The sequence below is a fragment of the Onychomys torridus genome, chromosome 3 (assembly GCF_903995425.1).
Source record: "Onychomys torridus chromosome 3, mOncTor1.1, whole genome shotgun sequence".
In the NCBI taxonomy this organism is placed as follows: domain Eukaryota; kingdom Metazoa; phylum Chordata; class Mammalia; order Rodentia; family Cricetidae; genus Onychomys; species Onychomys torridus.
Window position 1 is genome coordinate 76532070 of NC_050445.1, and position 26539 is coordinate 76558608.

The following is a 26539-nucleotide window of genomic DNA, read 5'->3' on the forward strand; positions in this document are numbered from 1 at the left end:
TTGACTCTAAGAGTTATAAATCCGAAGGAGGCTGTTGCTCACCTTAAAGGGCATTTTCTATCAGATTGTCTTTGGTTCTTCAAGACTCACCATTCATGTTTTGCTTTGCTGTATTATAAATATATCTGTCTCTGTCTTATAACATTCATTAAAGTTTTGTTGTTAGGGGAATTGTTAGGTGAAATAGTCTTGTAAATTTTGAGCATAAGCCTAAATAAGATTTTATACTTCTTATGAAGGAAGGGCCCAATATGAAAGATTTTCTTCAACATTACAACTTTAAATGATAAGTTGAAAGGAAATTGAGAGCTGAATTATTTTTTAAATTAAAATGAATGTGTCATCAATAGAGGATTTTGAGGAGACATAGAAACAAGTAATAGGAAAATATCTGTGGCATTTCTACCATGAACACCATGGTCAAGCTTTGTCTTCTCTGCAGACTTCTCAAAGTTCTAGTCTATCTCCACCCCAGGGTCTTCTACTCAGTGCTTATATACATAACTTTGCTTACATAGATATCCAATCTTCATGAATATCCTCAGTGCCAAGCTAACATTTTATTTAAGTTACCACATACTTATCATCACATTATACCAAATTGGAGCAATTTTCCAGTAATACCTTCCTGAGGACTACTTTTCATAGTTAAAATTATTGTTTTAGTATAATTCAAAATTACCAATTAAAATTTTGGAACTAAAAAAACTTTAAAAAAATGTGCTTCTCCTCTTTCTAGAGGATGTGTTTCTGCTAGGAACTGACAATCCAAGGACAACCCTTGTGTACGGCATCTTCACCACATCCAGGTAATTATTAAACAGCTGCAGTTCTTCCCTTAACAATGAATGCTCCCATTTTACTTGCTTTCACCAGATTACTAAAATATATTTGATCTCAGGGAATGTTTCCAAAATAGTTTTCAAAGGCATTTTAAACAATTACATGTTGTTCTCCAGGAGAAACAAAAGTATGAATTAAACTGTAGAAGTAAAATGCTTGAAGTATTTTGTTTAAATAATAAAACTAAAGACTAATGATTCTAATCAAATCCAATCCAAGGTTTTAGTTATGATGAATATGTTTCTTTCCTGCTTTTTGGCAGTGGTAGCACAAGCATACATAGACAAGTCATAGAAGTGTGTATATTTAATTATTTAAATTTTGTAACAAGTATGCATTATTAAAACTAAAAAAAATACTTAAAATAACTTTCACTTCTTCACTAATCTAACATGATGACTATGAGAAGCTACCAAAATTTGGACTGGTTCTGTTATTCTGTAATATGACTGTATTTTTGCCTTTCAAAATAGATTTAATCTTTTCTAACTTTTCTTGGAGTCCAATGGCAACTTTATTGTGTTTTTCAGTGCATTTCCCAGATACTTGAAAGTTTCTGTGCACATTTCTGTCAATGAATTCTGTACTGGGAGTTATTGTAAATTCAGGCTCGTACTCCAGCCAAGTCTATTGGGCCAAAAGGAAGGATGTAATGGTTCTTTTTCAGTTATTAGAAAACTGCAAAATAGTGATTGAAAACATTCGTTTCTAAGTGACTTTTAAATGTGGTGTAAGAGCCAGGGGAAATGCCTCAGTGGGAAACAGATCTTGTTGTCCATGCATGAGGCCCTGAGTTTGATCCCAGACACCTATGCAAATGTCAAGTGTGGTGGTGGTGGCTTTCAGAGGCCAGGCAGGTTAGGTGGCCAGAGCAGTCTCCTCCTCTCCCCTCCCCCTTGGTGGAGTTCTTACCACACCTCACTAATTTTTTGTTGTTGTTATTTGTTACATGGATACTGGGGACTGAACTCAGGCCCTCACACTGGCAAGGTCAGCATTTTCTAATTGAGCTCTCTCTCCATGCCTGGATCATTTTTCATGGCATGATTAAAATGGAAAATACATAAACAATGGCAAGATATACTTCTCCAGTTGCTAATAAGGATATCATGGAAGAACTCTGAAGTTATGATAATACTACTATAAAAAGACATGATGTTCACATATTATTGGAAATTATTTCAGAATGAAATCATAATTCTGTTTATGTTTGTTTAGAATTAAAATTAATATTTTTGTTTATGTTTTTGTTTTTTCCTTTTATTGAAAAATGGATTTTTTTCTCACATAATATATCCTGCTTATGGTTTCCCTTCCTCTACCTCTCTCAGTTCCTCCCCATCTCCTGTCCCATCTGGATCTATCCCTGCTCTGTCTCTCAATAGACAACAAACAGGCTGCTAAGGAATAATAATAAAATATAATATAGGTACAAATATATTTTTATATAATTATATAAATTTTATGTATAATATGTAAAATATAATAAAGGTACAACAAAAACTAACATCATAATTTGCAACACAAACAAACTAAAGAAAAGAGCCCAAGAGAAGGCATAAGAACCAGAGACCCACTCATTTGCATCCTTAGGAATCCCATACAAACACCAACTGGAAGCCATAATGTAGGGTGAAAAGAGAAAAGAAGAAGAAGGAGGAGGAGGAGGAGGAAGAGGAGGAGGAGGAGGAGGAGGAGGAGGAGGAGGAGGAGGAGGAGGAGGAGAAGGAGAAGAAGAAGAAGAAGAAGAAGAAGAAGAAGAAGAAGAAGAAGAAGAAGAAGAAGAAGAAGAAGAAGCAGAAGAAGAAGAGAGGAGGAGGAGGAGGAGGAGGAAATATATATATATGTGTGTGTGTAAATAAAAATAAAAATGAAAAAAAATAAAATAGAAATTTTGTTTTTAGAAGGAGAAGCACTGGCACAACATTCTGAGACAAGGAACCTCCCAAGATGCCCTTGAGTTTGTTCTGTTGACATCTACTGCTGCCCTGCAGCCTGCCTTTGAGAGTAGTTTGTTTTCCCAGTGAGACTCCCTTAGAGGAAAGTATATTTTCATTTGCAGGTAGTTATCAGTTGGAGATTGCCTCTGGGCTAGGGATGGGTGTGGATGTCTACTTCTTTCAACTCTTGGTTCCCATCTGGTGCAGACTGGTGCCTCACTCCGTCTCTGTGCGTTCAAGTGTGCTTTGATAATGCTGATTTAGTAGGCCTTGTTTCCTTGGCTGCCTTCTTCACCTCTGGCTCTTAGGAGCTTTCTGCTTCCTCTTTCACCCTCCACAGGGTTCCCTGAGCCCTGAGGGGAGGCGTTTGATGGAGATATCAGGAGTAGGGCAGAATGCTGCAGAGTCTTTCACTCTGTATACCTCGCTGTTGATCTCCAAGTTCGTTCCCTTCTGCTGTAACAGGAAACATCTCCGCAGCTGGATGATCTGCTTCCCTAGCCAGAGTGCTCAAATTCTCACTAGCACAAATGGGATATATTTTAAGAATAGTAAAACAGATTCTTTGTTTTCATTTTCAGCTCTGTTTTTAAAGGATCTGCTGTGTGTGTGTATCATTTATCTGATATACAGACTGTATTCAATGGGCCCTTTGCCCACAAAGAAGGGCCCAATCACCAGTTGATATCCTATCAAGGAAGAATTCCATATCCTCGCCCTGGAACTGTAAGTATCCATGGAATTTACTTTTATCATACTTAAACAAATGTTACATTTACATTTATTAAATGTAACTATGGTCTTCTGGGTATGCTCATTATAAGTTTTCAGCATCATGGATATAGCTTAATCCTTGCCTGGTTTGAAATTTGCTAATATAGCATGTATGTTATAGAAGATGCAATTTTACAATTATGAACAAAATCTCTTCAAAATTCCAAAACAACTTACTTAAATATAGAGGATATTTTTTTCTTAATTTTAAAGCTCTCACTTTGAAGTTTCAGAAAAAGACTAAATATGTTAACACTAGTGCTTACCCCACCCCGCTCCCACCTTTTCCTTTCTTTGGTTGACAGGGTTTTACTATGTAGCCCTGGCCAGAAATCACTAAGTAGACCAGGTTGGTCTTGAACTCAGAGAGATCCACCTGTCTCTAATTTTCAAGATCTGAGACTAAAGGCATGCACCACCATGCCCAGCCTGCTGGCTGTTTTTTTTTTTTTTTTTTTTCTTGTTGTTGTTTTTTAAAATAATACTTCTCTACATTTTTACATTAAGAAATTTCATCATATATCATGATACTCACATGAATATTAACTTAGGGATAAGTCATGTTAACTTCTTTTTTGACTTCTGTGTCTGCTTGAATGAACAGCAGTTAATTGAAAATATTAGGGAGGAAAGTTTTTAAATCCTTGAACCTAATGAAAATGAAAGCAGAACTTTCCAGAACCTTTGGAGGTGTGGCTTGGTGAGTTCTAAAAGGAATATTTATGACTGTAAATGTTTATATTAAAATGTCAAAATGGTCATGGAGAGATGGCTTGATTGTCAAGATCGCCTCTTGCTCTTCCCAGCACCATGTGGTGGTTCATAATCATCTATAACTCCAGTTCCAGTATACCAGTTCCCTCTTCTGACCTTTGTAGATACCAAGTATGCACATATACACAGACATGCATACATACAGGTAAAACACATAAAATAAAATTAATAAGTCTAATTTCTAAAATGGGCTGGAAGTAAGGCTCAGCACGTACTAGCATTTGCTGCTCTTTCAGGGGACCCACGTTTGATTTTCAGCACCCGTGTGGAGGCTCACAGACATCCGTACCTCCAGCCAGGGGCTGCAGTGCCCTTCATGGCCTTTGCAGGAACCAAGCACACACATTCTACACATACATACATGCAGGCAAAACACTGGCAGGTCAAATAAAATAAATAATAAATATCGAAATACCTTAAATAACCTACAATGTGCTTAAAAGTCTTAGAAAAGTAAGACAAAGGCAAGTTCAGAAACAGCAGGCATCAAGGTGAGGAAGGTCAGGGCACAAGGTTGTGCTCTATTTTGTTTTGTTTCTCTGTGCAGTCCTGGCTGTCCTGGAACTCACTCTGTAGACCAGGCTGGCCCCAAACTCAGAGATCTACTGCCTCTGCCTCACAAATGCTAGGATTAAAGGCGTGTACCACCACTACCCAGTGTCATGGCAGATATTACTGAAACGTATATGTAAAGAACAATACATACAATCAATCAAGCAGAATACAGTCACTAGATACATGAAATTGACTGATTCCTAGCTTAGCTGACAAAAAGAAACGGAAGACTCAAAATAATAAAATTAGAGAGTACACCAGTGAAATTTAGAGAATACTGTTGTACCCCAGAAATCTTGATAAATCCAGGAGAATTTGATAAATTATTAAGTGTATATGATCTACTAGTGTTAAGAGAAGAAAACACAAATAGCTTAAACCAGCCCTAACACAGGAGACTGAAGCACAATAAAGAAAATCTCCCCAAGGAGAGAAGGACCAGATGTGTTCACTGCTCCAGTCTACCAAACTTGTATAGAAGAGCTGACAGGAGTACTGATCATGCTGTTCATAAAAATAAAATAAAATAAGGAACACTCCCAAAATAATTCCACTAAAGCAGGATTCTCTTGAAGCTAAAGCTAGACAAAAACACAACAAAATGAAACAAACTTGTGGACTGCTCCTTCTGATGAACACAGATACAACTATTCTTTTTTTCTTTTTCTTTTTATTTATTCTCCCCTCATAATACATCCTGAGCAAAGCATCCCCTACTTCCCTACTTCTACTCCTCCCAGTGCCCCCACCTCCCCTTTCTTCCATATTAACTCCTTTTCTGTTTCCCTTCAGAAAAAAAAAAAAAAAGGTCCCCCAAGGATATCAGCTGAGCTTGGCATAACAAGCTGCAATGAGACCAGGCCCATACTCTCAAGGCTGGAGGAGGCAATCCAGTAGGAGGAAAAGGGTCCAAGGAGCAGGCAAAAGAGTCAAAGACACCCCCATTTCCACAGCTGGGAGTCCCACAAAGACACCAAACTGTACAACCACAGCATGTATGCAAAGACTAGCACAGACCCATGCAGGCTCCTTGAATGCCACTTTGGTCTCTGTGAGCCCCTATGAGCCCTGCTTAGTTGATTCTGGGGGCCAGGTTCTTTTGGTGTCCTTGACCACAGTGACTCCTACCATCCTTTCTCCCTCTCTTCCCAGTAGATATAAATATTCTTAATAAATCATATTCAAGATGTGAATCCCACAAAAAATTTCTAATGTTGGCTCACTTTATTTTTATGTCATTAGAGGGTATTTATTATATTGTCTAGTCCTTTATATTCTAAACATCTTAAGTTATTCTTCTGTCAAGGTTTTTTAATCATATACTAAGCATAAAGGGACTCTATCTCCTGAAAGTTAAAAAAAAGATGAGTTTGATTCTCTGGATAAGAAACCTAAAGATTGAACATTGATATGTTTTTATATAGAAGAAATAACTTTTAGTTACTTTTGAAAATTATGAGAAATATTATTGATCCCTAACAACACTGTGGTTAAAATGTTACAATTGATCTAACAACTAACTTGATTATAGAATCCACAAGTCCCTTTTTAATGGTGCCTCCTTAATGCTCACAGCTCAAGATAACATGGGCAGAGGCCTGAGTAATTAATTGCTTTTACAAACAAGAAAGACAATCAACAGATATAGTCATCTCAGGGTTCTTTACATCCGATAGTAGATTTGGAGCACAGATTACCTAGAGGAGTGAAGGGAGGGCAGGCTGAGAAAACAGCATGTGAAGAAGAGCTCTCTCTACTCCACTCAGATTACTTCACGCAAGTCCAGAAACCTAACTACTACTTGATTCGAAGGTCAATTAGGCTCTTTAAAGGAGGAAAAATAGGCCTAGTTAAGTGACAGGTGGCTGTGGTTTGGTGTATTTTCTCCAGTATGAACAGATGGTACAGGAGCAACTGGCTTGCAAACTCAGAAAAATTCCATGCCCCTCATCCTGTAGCTTAGAGTTGCATTCATTCAGGGGGAGCCTGAGAATCTCACGAAGAAGGTTCTGAGCCAACTTGCTTCTGCCTCCTCAGTGTATTATTTGTGCCCTTTCTCAACCAAAGGCATCCCAGCAGTAACGTGAAATTAGCCATGGTGGGGATATTTATGCAGCTGAAATCAGTCTCATTCCACCTATGGCTCTTCACCCAAGTGGCACCTAAAAGCCACCTTGACATGGACACGGGGCTTTGAGTAGAACATAGAAAACCACTCTGCTGAAAAGCAATAATTGTGTACACTGTGGGAAGAGACCAATCCTTTTCCACAAATAAACCAATGCTAAATTAGAAAATTCTGCTAACAGTCCCATTTTTTAAAGCTCTTACGAATAATCATTTTCCTCTGTCCTAAAACAGTGTGAAATAAGCCAGGAATTAGTGACACACATCTGGAACAGACTCCATGCAAAAAGGGAGTAGTCAGTACTTAGGACATTTTTCTATAATGTGGTTTCTTACATCTGGTTTTGAGACCACAACAGCTCCTTTAAATCCAGAAATTGTCAGATGAGTGATCCTTGGAGAATCAACAGGGCAGGGTGGAGGAATGACCCAAAGATCTGGTCACTCCACCCCCAGCCCAGCAAAACAGCGTGAAGTCAGCTTTCCAGCTCAGCCGCCAGTGGCGGCCTCAATCCTGTGCTTCCTGCTTCTGCAGCCAGATCTGTGGCCAAGTAACCTCAACAGTGCTTTTCCTCTAGGTCAAGAATGCTCCCTCTGTCTCTGAAGTTGTCCCAACCAGGGATCAACTGTGATTGTCGTTCTTTATTTCTCCACACAGTAGTCTGGTTGCTGGGTCAACCTCATAAATATATAACTGTGTTTTTAAATCAATGACACTGGCAGAAATCCTATACCCTCATTCTCATGTTCCCAGTAGGTGCTTCCTTCAAAGCAGTGTACGGAGCTGTGTTAGCAAACAGCCCAACCAGCAAGCCCATGTAGGTGCTGGGAGGGTGGCCAAGTGTGTCATGATGTTTTCCCATAAGCATCTCAGTTTGTGGAAGAAACAAGACACCTGTGGGATGTTGCAAAGGGCATGCGAGACTGCAGACTCTCTGTGGCTGAGCTAATGAATTACCTTCTCCTATCACAGCGAGGGGGAGGCTTCTGTAGACTTTTTGTATAGCCTGCACATCCTGCCGAAGCAGAACCTATAAAGTGATTATTTTTAACTCGCATTTTGAAGTGTATCAGAACTAAAACCCCCAGTAGGCCAAGGAGGACAGTTTCCTAAAGAGCACAGCCGCCCCCTTGCTGCTCTTCTGCACTGGTCCTAGCGGTCACGTTTATCTGCTATCTTAAATTTGTTTTCTTTATTTCTGAGATTATAATTTAATTACATGTCTCCCTTCCCTTTACTCCCTCCAAGGTCTCCCATATACCTCTTATTTCACTAATTGTTGTTTTATGCATCTATTGATAAATATATATTTAAATATATATTCCTAAATATTATCTGTTCAGTTCCATAATGTTACTTGTGTGTTTATTTCAGTGAGGTGTGTGTGTGTGTGTGTGTGTGTGTGTGTGTGTGTGTGTGTATAGATGTCAATTTGCACTTTCCACCATGTATGTATCAGGGATAGGACTCAAGTGTTCAAATTTGGCAGTAAATGTCTTTACCTGTTGAGCCCTCATCAGCCCTATAAGTTCATTTTTAAATACTGACACTTTCATGTGCATGACAATCAGTCCTGAACCATGCTCTGTCATTTATATTTTATGTGTGTCTCCAGTCACTACTTTGTTGTCAAAAACAGGATGTTTATCTACATTATTAGTGTGCTTGTATCTAGAAAGTCACAGTAATTTCTCATTGTAATGTTCACTACAGTACTCATCAAATGGTATTTGGATAAAATAAATGTTCAAAGGAGGTACACACACGTATTAGTTAAGAACTGTATCGACTTTGAAGACTTTCATCACAGCTCTGGGGAGGAGAGCATAGGAAGATGAGAGGTGGCAGTGCTTATGAACATGAGTGTAGCTCAGGAGTTTGACAGCGACACAACCGTCCATGTCCTTTTTACACGACAGTCATTATTTGAGCCTCTCTATTGGCACTTCCGTCAAAATATCTCAGAGAGGGGTGTTTACCACTGCTTCATAAGAGTGGGATAATGTAGTAGGGAAAACAAATCCTTTAGGAGTTTAACTAAAATGATTTAATGATGATCTGTATAATAAAATTAACCTACAGAATGTCAATGTTTTATGATGGTGCGTAGTGATTATGCCATCTTCTTCTTTTTGTATTTACATCATTTCCACCCTTCTTTTATCCCTCCAAATTCTCCTATACCCCAGCATTCTCAAATTCATCATCTTTTCTGTAATTGTTCTTGTTTTTATAATTATTATTACACAAAAAACATATGCACAACTTCTGGGTCTATTTAATGTTGCTCTTATGGACATGTGATTAGGGGTAACCACATTGGATTGCCTGACCTATTAGGAGGGGCCTGATAAAACTGATTCTCACTCTTGGGAGCTCTTCTTCGAGTGGTGGGACCTTGTGAAATGTCCACATTCATGTTGGCATGTGAACTGGTATTCAATAGGCAGGTCTTTTTTCTAAAATTTATTATGTGTACAGTGTTCAGCCTGTACCAGATCTCATTATTGATGGTTGTGAGCCACCATGTCATTGGTAGGAATTGAACTCAAGCCCTCTGGAAGAACAGTCAGTGCTCTTAACCTCTGAGCCATCTCTCCAGCCCTAGGCAGGTCTTTTCTTCTGCTGGTATCCCATGGAGCAGCTATCTGGTCATGTCTAGGGGACACCAGCTAGTAATATGTTCTCATTCAAACTTTTACCCCTTCTTCTAAGGTTTTTCCATTCTTAGGTGTAGGGGTTATATTGTAGATAGATGTATGCTGACTTGGATTGGATACCTCACAGTCACCTATGTGCATTTTAACCAATTGTGATTCTCCATAATAGTCTCCATTTGCAGCTAAAAGAAGCTTCATTGATGAGGAGTGAAAGCGACATTTATCTATAGGTATAAAGATACATATTTACAGTGCAGTTAGAAATTCTATTGCTCTAGGAAAATATCACAGTAGGAGGTTACCCCTTAGGCTCTATGGTCCCTCCAGTAACAGGCGGTTGGGTATATATTACAGCAATGATTCAAGTCTAATTTACAGACCCTTATGTCTAATTAAATAGCTAAACTTGAACACGTGTCTATTTGTCTGAACAATAATCAACTCTGAAGAGATAAAAGGCCTCGGAGTGAAATTTGAACTGCTGAAATTTCTAGAATAAAATATGGTTTATATTATCCCAAGGTCCCAATATACATGCTTCCCTGTACCAGATGATGATGAAAGAGGTGTCACACACAACTAAATGTCCTGGCCAGGTTTACAATGAGGAAAATCACTAGTACATACTGAGTGGGGAAGTCAACGTTTTATCTTGTTACCATTTTTACAACTCAGTTTGTCTTGACTATAAATCCTGTGGCATGAATCAGCAGAATGATTCATAATCAGGATTACTTCTTTTCTAAATTTGAAAATGATGTCATATGAGGAGACTTATTTCTAAGGCAGGAGTACATTGTATATACATAACAAAAGTGTGAGAGGAGTTGCTGAGGGAAGAAATGTAAAGATCCCTAGTTTGGGGCTGGCAAGATAGCTTACAGATAAAGGAACTTGCTAAGCAAGCCTTATGACCTGAATTCGATTCCTGGAACCTTTGTAGAAATGGAAACAGAGAACTGACTCCACAAAGCTGTCCTTGAAACACACACACACACACACACACACACACACACACACACACACACACACTCCCGAATATCACCACCACCACCAATAATAAAAATATATTTTTTAAATACTGGTTTGTGTTATGTATTTAACCAGCATGATTTTGAGCAGCTCTAACAAAGCTTCAATTAAGATTTTCATCTTTAAGTAAAACTTCTAACTAGGGCTCTGATAGTTTAACAAGGTCATCACATATATGTATATAAGTGAGTATTTAATGAGAAAAGAAGCCACGAATTTGAAAGAAAGCAAGAAGAAATATGTGGGAGAGCTTGGAAGGAGGAAAGGGGGAGGAGTAAACCATGTAATTATATTATAATCTCAAAAATAAAAGAAATAGTTTTTAAAGGTAATCACACATCAAACTACCAAACTGACTAGGAACTATATAAATTGCCTAGAAATGTAAGTTAACTTTGCACTTCTTTAGCATGTACCAACGAGAACGCTTACAAACACTTACAGAGATGGATCAACATAGCAAGCCATAATTAGTGGTGTCTTCAGAGCATCTGAAGTTGCTGAAATTGCCCTTGCATTGTTCTTTCCATGTTTTCATTCAGTGGGCAGCATGCTTTTTCCACTTTGTGTGAAAAATGAGGGCTGAAAACACCCATAACCCACACTTTGAAGAAGTATGGAACACAACTGTCAGCTTTGAACAACCTCAAATTAAATTCTTTGTCCCCATTTGGTCTTCATTTTGGAGAAATTTATAAACAGAAATATTTAAATATAATGCTTTTCCTTATAATGAAGTCATATTCCCAAGTCATGGGAATATCCAGTGACAGGCTGTCTTTTATTATTTATTCTGTCAGTCATTTAATTGTTCTTGGTGCTTTTCTCTAAAAAGAGGATACGTGTGTGTGTGTGTGTGTGTGTGTGTGTGTGTGTGTGTGTGTCCTATAAAAAAGTTCTTGGCTAAATTGGTCTTGACATAAAACTTAAATTCATGATAATGGGTTTGCATTTGTATTTTGCTGAGAGGTTTGTGCAAATGTGTGTCTGTCCATGCTGACCCAAAGGCACTGATGTCACTATCCAGATATAGTAAGGATTCAACATAGAGGATGACACATATTGCTTAGTTTCCAATGTTGTTTCTCTTTCTTAACAAAATTGGCAGTAAAGATTTGACAGATTTCACACAAAATTCCCCACTTCTATCTTCTGTTAAAATCTCACAATGTTCACCCTATATTCCTCAAGGGAATAAAGAGTTGATTATGAGAGTTCATTATCAGCTTTGTTTGAAGCATAACTTTCTAGTGGGTCACAGTCCTTATTGCACAGTCCAGATGGTAAAAACAGCAATTTGGCTTTGTTTGTTTTATACAAAACTCCCTTAAAGTCTAAATAAATAAAGTCTAAATAAAGCAGAAGCATTTTATTTACAGAAAAACATGGAACTTATTTTTGTTTCTGAGAGTAATATTATAAAGTATTTAATAAATTTAGGCACACACTGTTTGTACATGCTGATATATTGTATGAGACCATTTGGTTCACAGGACTTAGCACTCAGGTGCTATTAGTGAGTGAATTTGAGCTCCAAGCTTCAGCGGTTCCGTTTTACCTTCCTCCTCAGAAGTTCTCTTGGTTCTCCTTCCAGAACTGTGGAAGCTTTCTAGTTGTCTGTTTTCCTGATGTCATTGCTACTTTCTATCTGCCCTGACACCTTGAGGCTCTAATGATTCCTCTTCGGGATAGAAGCAAATCTCTCATTTCATCTGATCCTTACACTAATTTCAGGCCTATAATCACTATAATCACTCCCTCAACTACATTTACCAGACATCAACTACTGCCAGTTTTGCTATATGATAAAATAATAGGCAAAATAGGCACTTCTTACTAACACAGTTAACCTAGGCAACAAACATGCAGTAAAGATGAAAGAATCTGTATGTAAAGTACTGTTTCATAAAGGGCTGTGAAGGGAATCCCAGCCACAGAGACAGAGGAGAGGTGGGGAAAGAGCAGTTTTCCGATGTGATCACACTGGAGGAAGTAACTTTTCAGCTGAGAACTGAATGAGGAAACAGGAAGCCAGGGCCTGTAGCAGAGGAAGTCAGATGGGCAACTGCACATGCCGAGACCTACAAATGATTGTTCCTGACACTCAGGGATAGCACTAACTACAAGCTTGACTCTGCAGATAGGAGCTGGTAAGCCATCCTAAGCTGCTGGTGTTTTGCTCTAAAGCTATTGGACTCTTCCAGAGGGGAGTTATCAGAGCTCATCCCCCACACTGAGCTGGGCTTTAACTTCAGGGAAAGAAGAGCCTATGGAAAGAGACTCTTTAAATTAGAATTCTAACTGAATGTGATAATGGCCATTTAATCTGTTTTAAAGCCATAACAGCATTGGATTGTTTCCATGAGTGTTTTTGCTAGCAGTAAACTTCCTGGTACAGAATAGGAAATGGATGAAAAGAGGAAAAAGTTGGAGCATGTTCAAAGGTACATCAGCCCCTTTGTGAAAACACTCTAGAATAAGGAGATATGTCATTCAGTTATCTAATTAAATGCATCTCCTGTATTAACTTTCCATAGATAGTGATCTATCTATAGGATCAGCATATTCATTTTCTTCTCATTGAATCTCCAATGTACTTAAAACTTTTTAAGACTTTTGAAAATGATTGTAATTAAGACAAAGAAAGCATTTTATTAATTTCTTTTCTTTTCTTTTTGTTTTTCAGTGTCCAGGAGGGGCATTCACACCCAATATGAGGACCACCAAGGACTTCCCCGATGATGTTGTCACGTTTATTAGGAACCATCCTCTCATGTACAATGCCATCTACCCCATCCACAGAAGGCCCCTACTCGTCCGAATAGGCACTGATTACAAGTATACCAAGATAGCTGTGGACCGTGTGAATGCTGCCGACGGACGATACCATGTCCTGTTTCTAGGGACAGGTAGGTGTTCATGCTCATGGTGTACTGTACGGAATGCTCAGTAATTTAGGTAAAAAGATAACACCAAAATATTGAGCCTAAAAGGATACCAATGTTTCCTTTTGTTTAGCCATTAGTGGGGGCTTCAACCTCCCCCTGCCTCATATTTCACAACTGTAAATGGAGTTAATAAAATAAATTACTTATGTGGTTGTGAGAAACAACTGAAGTTCATATATTCAAAGCATCCAAAACAGTTCCTTATCCATATTAAAGTGAGAAAGAAAAATAATCAGCTAAATTGGGGACTAGAAGGAAGTTTTAAATATGAAGTTCCTCTGAAGTAAAGCAGAGTCGGTGACTTATTAATCAATATTTGGAGTTATTTTCTAGAGTGATAGTGATAGATGAAACGTTCTGTAACATTGGCAAGTGGACTTAAGTATAGAGAGCTATTTAGAAAATATCATAGTTACTATGTTAATAGAGCCCGCAACTCCTAAATTGAATTTCTCTTACCAGAAATTCAATAAAAACAGTCTTATTTCCAGAGGCCTGTTTTACTGGGGACAGTGAGTTTAAAGTGTTTGATAGCACTGGCTCTCACAGTGTGGTCGCCAGACCAGCAAGATCAGTACCACCCAGACCTTGTTAGAAATATATTTGTAGCCCCTCCTTCTAGAAAGCCCGATCTGAAGCCCAGCCATCTGTATGGTAGCAAGCCCTTCTGCTGCTTCTAATGCACTCTGTGTTTGCAAATCACTAGAAGAGAGAAAGGAGCCTTGCCTGCTGGGCTGATTACAAATTCCATTCTTGCTTGACTTCATTTATACAGTGTCTGCTAGGTTCCTCCATATTGTCTAAGCAGGAAAACTCCACACACTTACTGCCTTGCAGGCAGTGATACAGATCTCATCAGCTGTCCTTCTAGAATGTAAAAACGACTCCATGAAGTACTCGGTGTGTCTTCTAATTAAGGAAACAATAGAAAGCAGGCCTGTGAAAGCCACTGTAAAATGTGGCAGTTGTGGGGTACGTCCCCTCAGTCGAAGGAGATGCACTCAGATTTCAATCAGCTTCAAAATGTGGTTACTTTTTCTTGGCTAAATAAAACTTCCAGCCTGCTCTTCTCATGAAGTTCTTATTTTATCCCTTTTTGCAGCTAAAACCTCGGATCTGGAGCTTTCATTCACACATAACTTTTGTTTGAAATCCTAGAGACAGAGAATCCTCTAAAATGTATTTTTTGGCATGCCTGGAAGAACCTGGGTTTTCCCTGCTCCCACTTCACTTGCCTGACTTCTGAAGCATAAAATCCTTCCTTCCTGATCTAATCATTCCTTATATCTTGACTATCCTGCCTTCTCCAGGACTTTTGTTGCCAGTTATAATCCTAATCCCTAGATTCTTTCATTTTATCCTATACCAACTTTGATTTAGGAAGCTTCTTCCACACACAGAACATGGTATTCACCACTGCCAATTCTATTTCCCTGCAGATTTCACCAGGGCCTTGAATGTTCTTATCCTATTAAACACTAACCTACCTCCCTGCTTTTGTATCATGTGGCATTTCAGAATCTCTCTTTGTCTGTTGGTTCAGCCATGTGTCATACAGTTCTCCTCATTCTTCCTGTATGTTGGTATATCTGCAGGTTTTTTCCATGTCCTCCTATTCATATACATTCTTTTGACCACCTTGTTTATTTGCTTTGCTTTAATTATGTATCATGTGCAAATGCATTTACAAAGTGTGTCATTAATCCTTGGCAAGTCAATAGTTGAATTAGCATTTCGAACACTTTTGTGCAAACTCCATTTATACTCTTCCAAAACTTTCTAATACTTATACACTCCCCCATATTTTATTCACTGTGGTACATTCTTCTCATGCTTTGATCTCTTTGTAGTCTATAATTTCTCTATAGGCATATCACAGGGTTTTGATAGCCCAATAAATATTTGTCAGGCTGAACTTAAAAGCGTGAGTGTATCCACTGTTACGCAGGCAATAAAATTAATTCATGCATGCCCCCAAAAGACAGTCTTCAATTGCATGTACATATGCTTTCATAGATGATTCCTGAAACTACTACAAAGAGTTGTATTTAAATCAACAGAACGCTCAAGGTGGAGTTTGCATTGAAAAAAACCCTGTATTTCTTGAAAGAAAGTGGCAATTCAGAGTCCCACTTTTCTCAGTGTCTTGTGTTAGCTAGGTGATTGTTTTCTGCTTGCTTGACTTGAAGCCTGTTTAGAAGGTAGATGTTGATGTCACTGTGAGGTTGCTTCCTTTTGAAAATCTATATGATGTATGTAGATTTCATGGATAAAATTTTAGTCTTTTAAAAATGTTTAGTAATGTTTACTTAAATAGAAGACAGCAAGTAGCATAGTTCTGCAAAGATGCTTCAGCTCTTCTTCCCACAGTAGTTCTGGCACCTTGACATGAATTTTTTGTATGTGTATGTAAATACATGTGTTGTTTCAAAAGCTGTCTTTGGGCAAAGGCTTTTAATTGTAGTGGAGGCTTCGCTAATGATTGCTTGCAAAAACCTCATGAGTGTCTTAAGGATTCGGTCCAAGTAGGAAAGTGCATGTTGTGGCAAGGCCTCTGCCCACAGCATCTTTCTGGAAAGGTGGTCACTGACTTAACCACTGACCCTTGTCCATATTGTCCCACTAGATTGCACTATAATTTCTGAACAAATGTTTCAACAACATGAAACTGGAATTACTAGTACACTGATATAAAATGAAATTTCTTTGAAAAAGATACTCTCTATATCATTATCAGAACACCATTTAACTTTTTCTGAAATGGCCTTTGGGAGAATCATGCACCATTGCCCTATGCATGACTAATTCTGTATGTAAGTTGGAGAATATCAATTTTTTTTAGATGTTGACAAATTTGTAAATATAGGAGAGTATTTCCACTGTCATGGATGAATAATGGTTCACCAATTATGGTGACAACAGAGAAAGCTATTGTCATGGTTTCCCTTCTTCTCTGCTATCTTGAAACCTTCAAGGGAATTCAATGAAAGCAGCAGTTGTCAAGGAAGTTTCCATAGAGATAACTGATGTGACAGGTCATTGGAATTCAAATAGGATACTATGTAATTATGTAAGTGTACCCAATGTGAATATTGTGAATGAAAGTGTAGCTCACAGACCAATTTGGTTATGTGACCTCAAAGCCTGATATCTATTATAACAACTCATTATCATTATAGAATTTAATTGAGTCTTAGATGCTGATGATCTAATCTTCTAACCTGATCACTAGATAGCCAAGTAAATTATCAGGCCAAAGAGGTGGCTCATGATTTAAAGGCTAAAGCTCACAGCCCAAATTACAAAAGCTAAGATTAAGTTTTCCTTTATGTGCCATGAAGTTCGAAGCATAAGTAAGTAAAAGGCAGAGAGCAGCAAGACACGAGTGTAGGAAGGGAGAATAAAGAGGGTCAGACAAGAAGGAGACAGACAGAGATCTCTTCAGCCAGCAAAGCCTACATAGATCCCTTGGTCTTTTACAGAAAGATATTACTTCTGCTTATTTAGGTTGATAAATATAGAAATTTTATAAAGTTAAAGAAGCTATTTTCTAGTCCATGGAGGCTGTATAGGTATTCATGTTTCCCCAAATAAAATTTTCTTATATATATTACATGCTATTTTGTTAACATTTAAGCTGACACTACTTAATTATTTTCATATAATTCCTGCTACTACCCCTTAAAAACCTCATTTTGTGTGCATATAAAATCAACTATTTGTTTTAATCACTAATATACATTTTCTTCTTATTCTTTAGGAAGGTTTTAACATGCAGGCAAAAGCTATCATGGGATTAATATTTCTCTTTTAACTTTGCCATCTACCACTTATATCCAGGTCATTGGCCCAGAGCAGACTCTATTACAGAGTCAAGAGATTTTAGCCTCTTTTCTTTTCCCTTTGCTTCTGGAGTTATGAAAATATTTTAGTGTCTGGGTGAGGTCCAGACACATTCTGTCAAGTCCACATTTTTAGCACTACATGTGAATCAGAATAACGTGATTTTTGATGAAAGGGTAAGTGTTCTTGTGAATGGGTGTTAAAGATTTAGGATGATTAATAGTGTTGTGGTTTTTTAAGGTAGGTTCAGTGTGAGTGGTCCTCCACCACAACTGTTTTATGGACTTTACCATTTCATGCTTCTAATTAGCTTCTGTTTAACTGGATGAGTACTTAGTAGGAGTATTGGCTCCAGGAAGTCTCCCCAGTATGCAGAATTCTGAAGTGTGTGCCACATGTGTGAGCAGAGACTGAAAATGCATATCTGGCAACACTGGAGAATAACTGCTTCCTTCATAACTAGAGGTGTTGGCAGTTGCTGCTCTTGAAATGGCATCCTGAATGAGCTGCTATGCCAGGAATTCTGAGTTTTTAAAGAACTCTCTAAAACACTCATGCAAAATTTGATAGCTGCAGAAATGTGTTTGATTTGGGAAAAAAACTACCATCATTTGAGAACTACTCATGAAAATCCTCTAAGGATGATGTACACATTTCTCCCTCATTTAGGAATGGAGAACAAATCTCTTTAAAATCACTTGGGTTTTATGACTATAAGGGTCACTTCCTGCCAGGACAGGATCTGCAAATTTCTGAGAGTTTATCATCAGTTCTGCAGGGATTTTCACAGAAGTCAGGAGTGATGGAACACAGTGGAACTATGCCTGAACTGAGGGGAGGAAGATGATAATCCATGTTGCCATGGCTGCTTTATCATGTGAAGAGTAGCAAAGAGGGGAGTATTAAAGAGAAATCAGAAAACTATCCTCTATCCAAAGACAAGTGCTCTCCCATGAACTGTGCCTTGTAAGATGCGGACTTGACGCAGTGGGTATAGACTTAGTATATAAACTCGACAAGTTGAGTGTGAATCTGCAGAACCCACTTAAAAGCCAGAGGCAGTAGCACATGAATCTGCCATCCCAGCATGCCCATGGGGAGACAGGATGTGGAAACAGGGCACTCCTTGGCAGTCTGTAGGCCAGTTAGTGTAACATACCAGCAGTAAACAAGAAGAGAGAATGTCTAAATGAAAGTGGTTTTGTTTATTGACTGACCTCCACACAAGAACCAGGGCATACTTGCCAGCACTCATTCATACACATGCAAGCCCACATACATGCACACACTCTCATATTACACACACACACACACACACACACACACACACACACACACACAAATCTATTTAAAATAATAGAAAATAAATTATACAATGAAATGATAATTTACTAAAACCAAAATATATTTTTAATCTCTGAAAATAATTGTCTCAAACAATGGAATATCTTCTAATAAGCTATTCCTTGGAAATATGTTCTTTGAAAGGCAGAAATCTCATATAATTATCATTTAGACTGCTTATAATACACATTGCTTATCATTGTATTTCAGTAAGTAAATAAATACTATGATTTCTGAAATATTTTATTATTATTACAATGATGTTTGCTTTTGCTGGGTATATGAGTAATTTCATCTAACCCTCATAATATTCTCTGAGTAACCCCAAGAGTAATTATAAGAATGTATGTAGGTTTCCTGAACCGGCCATCTTCTGTAACCAGGCAAGGCTTCCAGTGGTGGGTCTGGGACACCAACCCAGCCACAAAGCCTTTGACCTACAATCCATCCTGCCTGCAAGATGTGCTGGGGCAATGGTGGCACAGAATGTGTAGGAGTAGCCAACCAATGACTGGTCCAGTTTGATGCCCATGCCAGGAGATTGAGCCCACCCCTGAAACTTCCTGGAGTGCCAAGAGCAAAAAAATAGATATCTAGGGTAGAACCAAACAGGACTAGCAAACAAACAAACAAAAAGTCAATGAAATGATTCCTAATGATAATTCTGCTATATTCATAGACGACAGCCTAGCATAATCTTTGTTAGAGAGGCTTCATCCAGTAGCTGATGGAAACAGATACAGAGACCCACACCCAAACATTAGGCAGGCCTGGGCAATCCAGAGGAAAATGGAGAGGAAAGATTGTAGGAGCCAAAGGAGACAAGGACAAGAGGACAGCCCACAGAATTAACTAAGCTGGGGTCATAGGAACTCACAGAGACTGAAGCCATAGTCAAGGACCCTGTATGGGTCTGAGCTAGGTCCTCTTCATACATGCTGCAGTGGTTTAGCTTGGTTTTCTTGTGAGATTCCTAACAGTGGCAGTGGGGGATGTCTCTGATTCTTTTGCATGATCTTGGGAAACTTTCTCTCCTCCTGGGTTGCCTACTGCATGCAGCCTTGATATGAGGGTGTGTGCCTAGTCTTATTGTAACTTGTTACGTTGTGTTTAGTTGATATCCCTGGAAGGCCTGCTCTTTTTCTGAAGGAAAACAAAGAGTGGATCTGGGGGAGAGGAGAGCAGGAGAGGGCAAGGGACTAGGAAGAGTGGAGGGAAGGGAAACTGAGGTCAGGATATAACACACAAGAGAAGAATAGAACAACAAAGAAACAAAAAGAAGGTAGGTAGGCTCCATAGGGCTGGAGAGATGCCTCAGCTGTTAAAGGCTGGTCTCATAACCAAAACATCAAGAAAGTAGGCCTCATGGGTTCAGGAGACTTGATCTGGTATTAGTTAAACCTGGTTCCTATATATCACTCAGAGTAGCTGCTCTGGAGGAATTATTTGGCTGAATGAGAGAATGGGTTTCATGTATTATCTATCACTGGTTCTAGATCATGTAAAGTCATTTATTTCTATATTGACTATAACATATTCAGAATGCAGATTCCTGCAAACCAATTTCATATTCTAAACATTTCTATTCAAATTCCTACTTTATTTAGCATAGTTCATTTATATTTTTCTTATACTGAAGTTAATTTCATTTTCATTTTCTCATTTGACTTTGAATAGCATGTTTGATCCACACGTGTCAAACGGATGTTTTGATGAGTTGACAGGACATGGCTCTGGCATTCCTTTGTGAGAACACTATCACACACTTCACCTCATCTAAACATTGTCAACAGGTCCTACATGTGAGCCAGACATGTCTAACGAGGTGACAGAGAAGACAAAGACAATGTCAAAGACATTTCGATGAAGCAGACTGAAGTTTTGTGTATAGACTAACTGTTGTAAAATTTAACCTGTAAGTTTGATGCCTTCTTTCCAGTTATAGTCCATTCTGACATGAAGTACACACTTTTTGTGACAAGGGATGGTTACATGAGAAAATAGGGCTTCACCTGAGTTTTTGGAATGACTTCACCAGAGGTTTTGGAATATCCCTACATTTACAGATTTTATTGGTTTTTTAGAATTGAAATTATACCTGTATCCAAAATGTCTGACACATTCATCAAGACACATAGGAAACCCTGATATGCTTCTTGTTTAATTCAAATGGATTTTATACAATGGATTGATACATTGAAGGGTTTCTGACTATGCAAGTGTATAGTGCTCTCAGCAAGAGGCAGAGTGCTTTGCTCCGTAAGGTTGGCCCACTTTCCACTCTATCACAACATTTTTCTTACTCTTAAGAGGACGGCTTTAGTCAAACCCCATCACTGATTGTCTTTGTTCAGTCCTCTTCTCATAGGACTAGAAAGATGTTTTTGACCCTTCCAATGCTGATTTCTGAAGTCTGTTGTCTAAGTGTGAGGCGTAAATCACTGCGCTAGGTTTTGTTCTTACAGTACTGCCAGCTTCCTGGTGACAGCCCTGGCAGCCCCTGTCCTTAGAGAAGAATGCACAGCCTTCTGCTCCCCAGGCTGGGCCTCCTGGGACTCCCCATAGACCACTAACTGGCTGTGGTATTGTGTTCCCCCAAAATATTGTGTGTTCCCCGAAATAAACTTATCTGAGGTCAGAGAACAGACAGCCACTAGATACAGAGCCACAAATGGTGGCTAGAAAATGGGAAGAGTAAGCCATAGCAGAAGTTGGGCGGTGGTGGTGCACGCCTTTAATCCCAGCACTTGGGAGGTAGAGCTAGACGGATCTCTGTGTGTTCAAGGCCACTTTAGAAACAGCTAGGCATGGTGACACTGGACTTTAATCCCAGAAACCCAGCCTTTAATCCCAGGGAGTGACGCAGAAAGTGGAAAGATATGTAAGGCGAGAAAACCAGGCACCAGAGTTAGTTAAGCATTTGGCTGGTTTAGCATTCAGGCTTTGGAGCAGCACAGTTCAGCTGAGATTCATGTGGAGGAGGACTCAGAAGCTTCCAGCCTGAGGAAACAGGATCACCTGAAGGTGAGATAGCTGTGGCTTGTTCTGCTTCTCTTATCTTCCAGCATTCACCCCAATAACTGACCTCAGATTTGATTTTATTAATAAGATCTATTAAGATTCCTACTACAACTGGCTGTTTGTGGTGATTGGTTGTATGGAGACTAGTTCTGGAAAAAAAAAATGATTGCACAGGGAACAGCTTAAATTTTAGATTTTATTAGAGGAAGTATTTTATTTACAGCGTGAAACTCAAGAGAAATTAGAATAGAAAAGTTTTAAGGCAGAACTTCTGAGCTAAGTATGTGGCATTAACAGTGTGCTATTTACATGTATGCTTGGTTTAGTTTTCCACTGATGTAGTAGCAGAATACTGAGCATTCAAATATCTTTCTTATAGTTCCTGGAACTGGAAATATGGTACTTAACTGGCAAAAGGCTCTCCCAGGTGTGTTTAATGTTTCTGACCTTGAGAAAGGGGCATTTTTCTGAACTGTGTGGATGTGCGCAACACAAACATGTAGCTCATAAAAAAAAAAAAAAAAAAGAAGCTGCTTTGTCTTTGCTGTAGTCAGAAAATGAAAGCAATGTCAGAATGTCCCTCAGATGGAAGAAGGCAATCATATGTGGAGGAAGATAAGAAGTCTCTAAAATTTTTAAACCACAGAAAACCAGTTTTCCCTAGAACGTACATTGTGATGCTCAAAATATTGATTTTTGCATTCTGAGACCCATGTTGAATTTCTAGTCCCCACAATACTAAGAGGAACAGTGGGTGTTATTCAAAAACACTAAATCACTAACAATTATTTATGTAGCAATTTAAAACTAATTCAATCAGCTTTTGAGGTCCAGCTTAACTGGTAAATATAAAGAACTTAGAAATAATATTAATCACATTTTCTGTTTTTACACTCTGAAAGGGAAGTCAGCACTAACTAACTAACTAATGCATAGGGTAACACCACATTTCAGATGACTCTTCTTTCTCAATTGCTGAGTGGCAGTGCAGTAAGAAACCACGGCAGTGCCTTGTCATCACAGCACTTGGTTACTCTAAGGCTGGCAGAATCACGTTCTTAATCTGTTAACTGAGTATCATAAAACACAGCACAACTATGACACTGAGGTCCTATCGGCTTGCATTTCACTATTGCCTTCAAGCAAATCACATTTCCTTGTTGTGCCTTATCAGGAATTAACTTAGAATATGACAGCCACATTTATATTCATTTTAAAGCATTTTTGTTTTATGTTTACTTTGAATGCATGCATGCATGTATACATGTGCTTTCATGAAATGGCATGGATGGGGAGGGCAGAGAAGAGATTTGGGAGGTTGTCCCTTTCACCATGTGGAAACCAGCTCAGGTGGGCTGTTGCCCTTACCCAACTCAGCCATCTCATCTACCCTGTGATACTAATGAAGAAAGTACATTAAAATGGCCAAAAGAAAGATAGCATTTGTATATCAAAGGGAGGAAATGATGCCCATATAAAATAGGAATTGGAAGTTGAAGATTCAAAGGGATTATCTGGATCAAGAATTATAAAGAGGAAGAGATGAGATGATAACAAATTTGCTGTTGTCATAATATATATATATATATATATATATATATATATATATATATATTATTGATTGTATGGTTTTTATATATATTAGAAGGAATATCATATGGTTTATATGTATTAGCATGAATATTAGAAAATATGCCTTTTCTTTGATCTATTATGCATCTATTATGAAAAACAGTGGCTATTTTCATCAAAAGTGCAGATATAAAGTTTAATTTACAATATAATATATACTTAATTTATATTATAAATTTCAGTGTTTCATTAAAATAACACAGCAAAATGAAATTCTCATTCCCTTTCTAAGTGTATGAACTAAGAATTTGATGAACTGAATGGCTTATTTAGGATTGCAGTGCCATTGGAAACAGCTTTGAACTAAAGCTAAAGTCTGTATATCACATTGGATTGAAGTTTTGGTGGACTCTCCAGATGGATAAGCCAAAGAGGGTGTTACTACAAATGTACTTCAGCCGAGAGTGCTGTGCTAGAGATAGGAGAGGAGCCTCATTAGCCAAGTGTGTGTTAGATGAGTCCTTGACAGTGAGGAGGCCAGCCTAGGGAACTATAGTGATAAGGGTTTAACTCTGAAAGTTCCTTGAAGTAGTTTCTAGTAAGAGTGAGGACTATTCATGAAATAAGCATGCAATAAAAGGAAGTGACCTTGAGAAAGACAGGGCGGGCAGGAAGAAGCAACAGACAAGATCATTATATTTGAATGTCCTTGTTACATGCTGCTGCTTCCCATATTATACTATCTCTCTATGTACTAGGGGCATTGAGAAAAGCATATCCTCTTCATGTGTGTGGATGTATCCAGAGGGAAGGGAAAGGCTAACAAGGACAAGCTAATGGTGGGTCTGGATGTGACCACAGGGGAATGAGCTTCCTTATCTGAAAATCCAGATGCAAGGATGTTCCAAGCCATTTGGACCAAATGATTTGAGCTTCAAAGCTAAGCAGAAGAGCTCATCATATGATGAAAATGGTGCTGGAGAAGAGGTTGATCCATGATCATACAATTCATTAATTTCAGAAGAGTAGTTCTTTCCCTGAGTAAGTAGAAAGGCTGAGCACAGCTCTGTGTTTGAAATTTATTGTTGCATCCTGCACAGGAACAGAAGAACCATACATAGTATGGCTGCATTATAAACTTGAAGCTGTTTGTTTTTTGTTTTGTTTTTTAATGTGTGCATATGTGTGTAAGGTATATGTGTGTGCTTGTGTGTGCACCAGATGTAGATGTCAAGTATTGTCCTCTATCACACTTTTTATGTGAGACAGTCTCTCACTGAATTCAAAAATCACTAAATGGCTAGAATAGTGACCAGAGAGCTTTGAAGATCCATCTGTTCCATCTCACCCCCAAGCTAGTTATAGATGCTCAGCACCAGGCAAAAGAGGCAGGGGAAGCAAGGGTGGAGACATGAAAATAAAGCGAAGGGCAAGAGAGGAGAAGAGAACAGAAGAGAACAAAGGAAAGAAAGAGAAGAGAGCAAGAGGAAGATTTAAAGAGAGAGAGAGAGAGAGAGAGAGAGAGAGAGAGAGAGAGAGAGAGAGAAAATAACTTTCATGACAAATCCCAGCTAGAGCTGCTGGTGGCATTTGGAAATTACAGAGCAAAGCGCTGGTTTTATGGGAAGCTTGGGTGGTGTTGTCACACGTGGAGACTAGTAGGAAGTGGCCAAGGAAAGTAAGCTCAGAACAGTCTCTGAGTTTAAAGGGAATGTTCACACAGCTTGTCTCCTTTGATCTTGAGCAGCCTGTCAGCTGTGTAAGGAAATTGCAATACCCATATTTTATAGACAAAGGGAAATTTACGGGTCACAATTTTGGATTGCATGTGTAGGGACATGATTTACCGGGAAGCAGTTCTGGATGCGCTGTTAACCATGCCACTTGGGGCAAGCAGCTCCTTCACCACCCAGTGCTTACTGCAAACGCCCGCCCGCCCGTTACAGGGTAGAGCTGTGCTCATCACAGGACACCATTGTGTGAAGCATCCCTTCTAACAACTGCTGATAGGAACACAACTGTGGTGTCTTTAGTTAGCAGGGTACCTTAAGCCACTCTTCTGCTGGGGATTTACAAACTGTTTACTTTAAAGCATGACATGATTTTACTTTATAGTTTTACTTGAATCAATCTCTTAATTTTTTAAAAATTTTGTTTAAGTTGAAAATGTTTATTGTAAAAAGCTGTTTATAAAAGAAGAAAAATAAATTGTAGTTTACCATCCCTTATTTTAAACCAAACTGCTAACATCTAGGCTTCTCAATCTGGCTTCTCTTTTCTGGCATTTAAAGAATTAAAAGGCTGGGAAACTCTCAGGGTACGTATCAGACACAGCAGACAGAATCAGCTGGTAAAAATGCTTTTATGAGGGTAGTGGAAACATACACACGTACACAGACAGAAAGAGAGAGAGAGAGAGAGAGAGACAGACAGACAGACAGAGTCAGAAAAGCACAGAGGGCACAGAAAGAGAGTAAGAAACAAAGAGGGAGCAAGGCACGCTGAGAGAAAAGCCCTTTCAAGCACACTGAGCCCTGTGAAGTCTGAGATCCGGACTCTTCTGTGGGCTGGGGGTTTGAAGGTTCTTTACATGGGTCTTTTCTCCCTAACTTAGGGTTGTTCAGTTTGAACAAGACAGGAAGGATGATAGGGTCATAATTTGGAGGTAAGCATATCCTGGTCCAGTCTTGAACTTAGCAAACTGGCCCATTGGCAAGAAAGGCCTACTGACATGATATAAAGCCCTCCAGACCTTTAGGCCTTTTTCTCGGGTCAGAAATATGAGGCAGAAGCTGGAAAGTGCACTATTTTTATTACCTGTGTGTGGTCTCTCTCTTGACATGTCTGCCTACTAGCAATCTATTTAAACCCCTACTCCCTCAGAATGTACTTTAAAATTCAGAAAATTTGGAAGAGGAAATATCAATGTACACATATATGAGATGTCTTGCAAGGCCTTGACCATACCTTGTAATAGCACAGAGTACTATTTTCTACATAGAAATCTTCAACCCAAGCAAAGTAAACAACTTCACATCCATACAGGTCAGGCTTTATAATAAATTGGTTCAAGGACAGATTTTATCACCATAAGAGATTTTTAAA

The 26539-nt window shown here is 38.6% G+C and overlaps 1 protein-coding gene across 1 annotated transcript in view; it reads left to right on the forward strand.

The window, feature by feature from the left end:
• Sema3c (semaphorin 3C) overlaps positions 1-26539 on the forward strand; it is a 158274-nt gene that overhangs the window by 105393 nt on the left and 26342 nt on the right. Inside the window, exons 10-12 of the mRNA XM_036182788.1 lie at positions 740-809; positions 3365-3509; positions 13393-13615. Coding sequence (XP_036038681.1) covers positions 740-809; positions 3365-3509; positions 13393-13615 — 438 coding nt within the window. The remainder of the gene's footprint in view (positions 1-739; positions 810-3364; positions 3510-13392; positions 13616-26539) is intronic.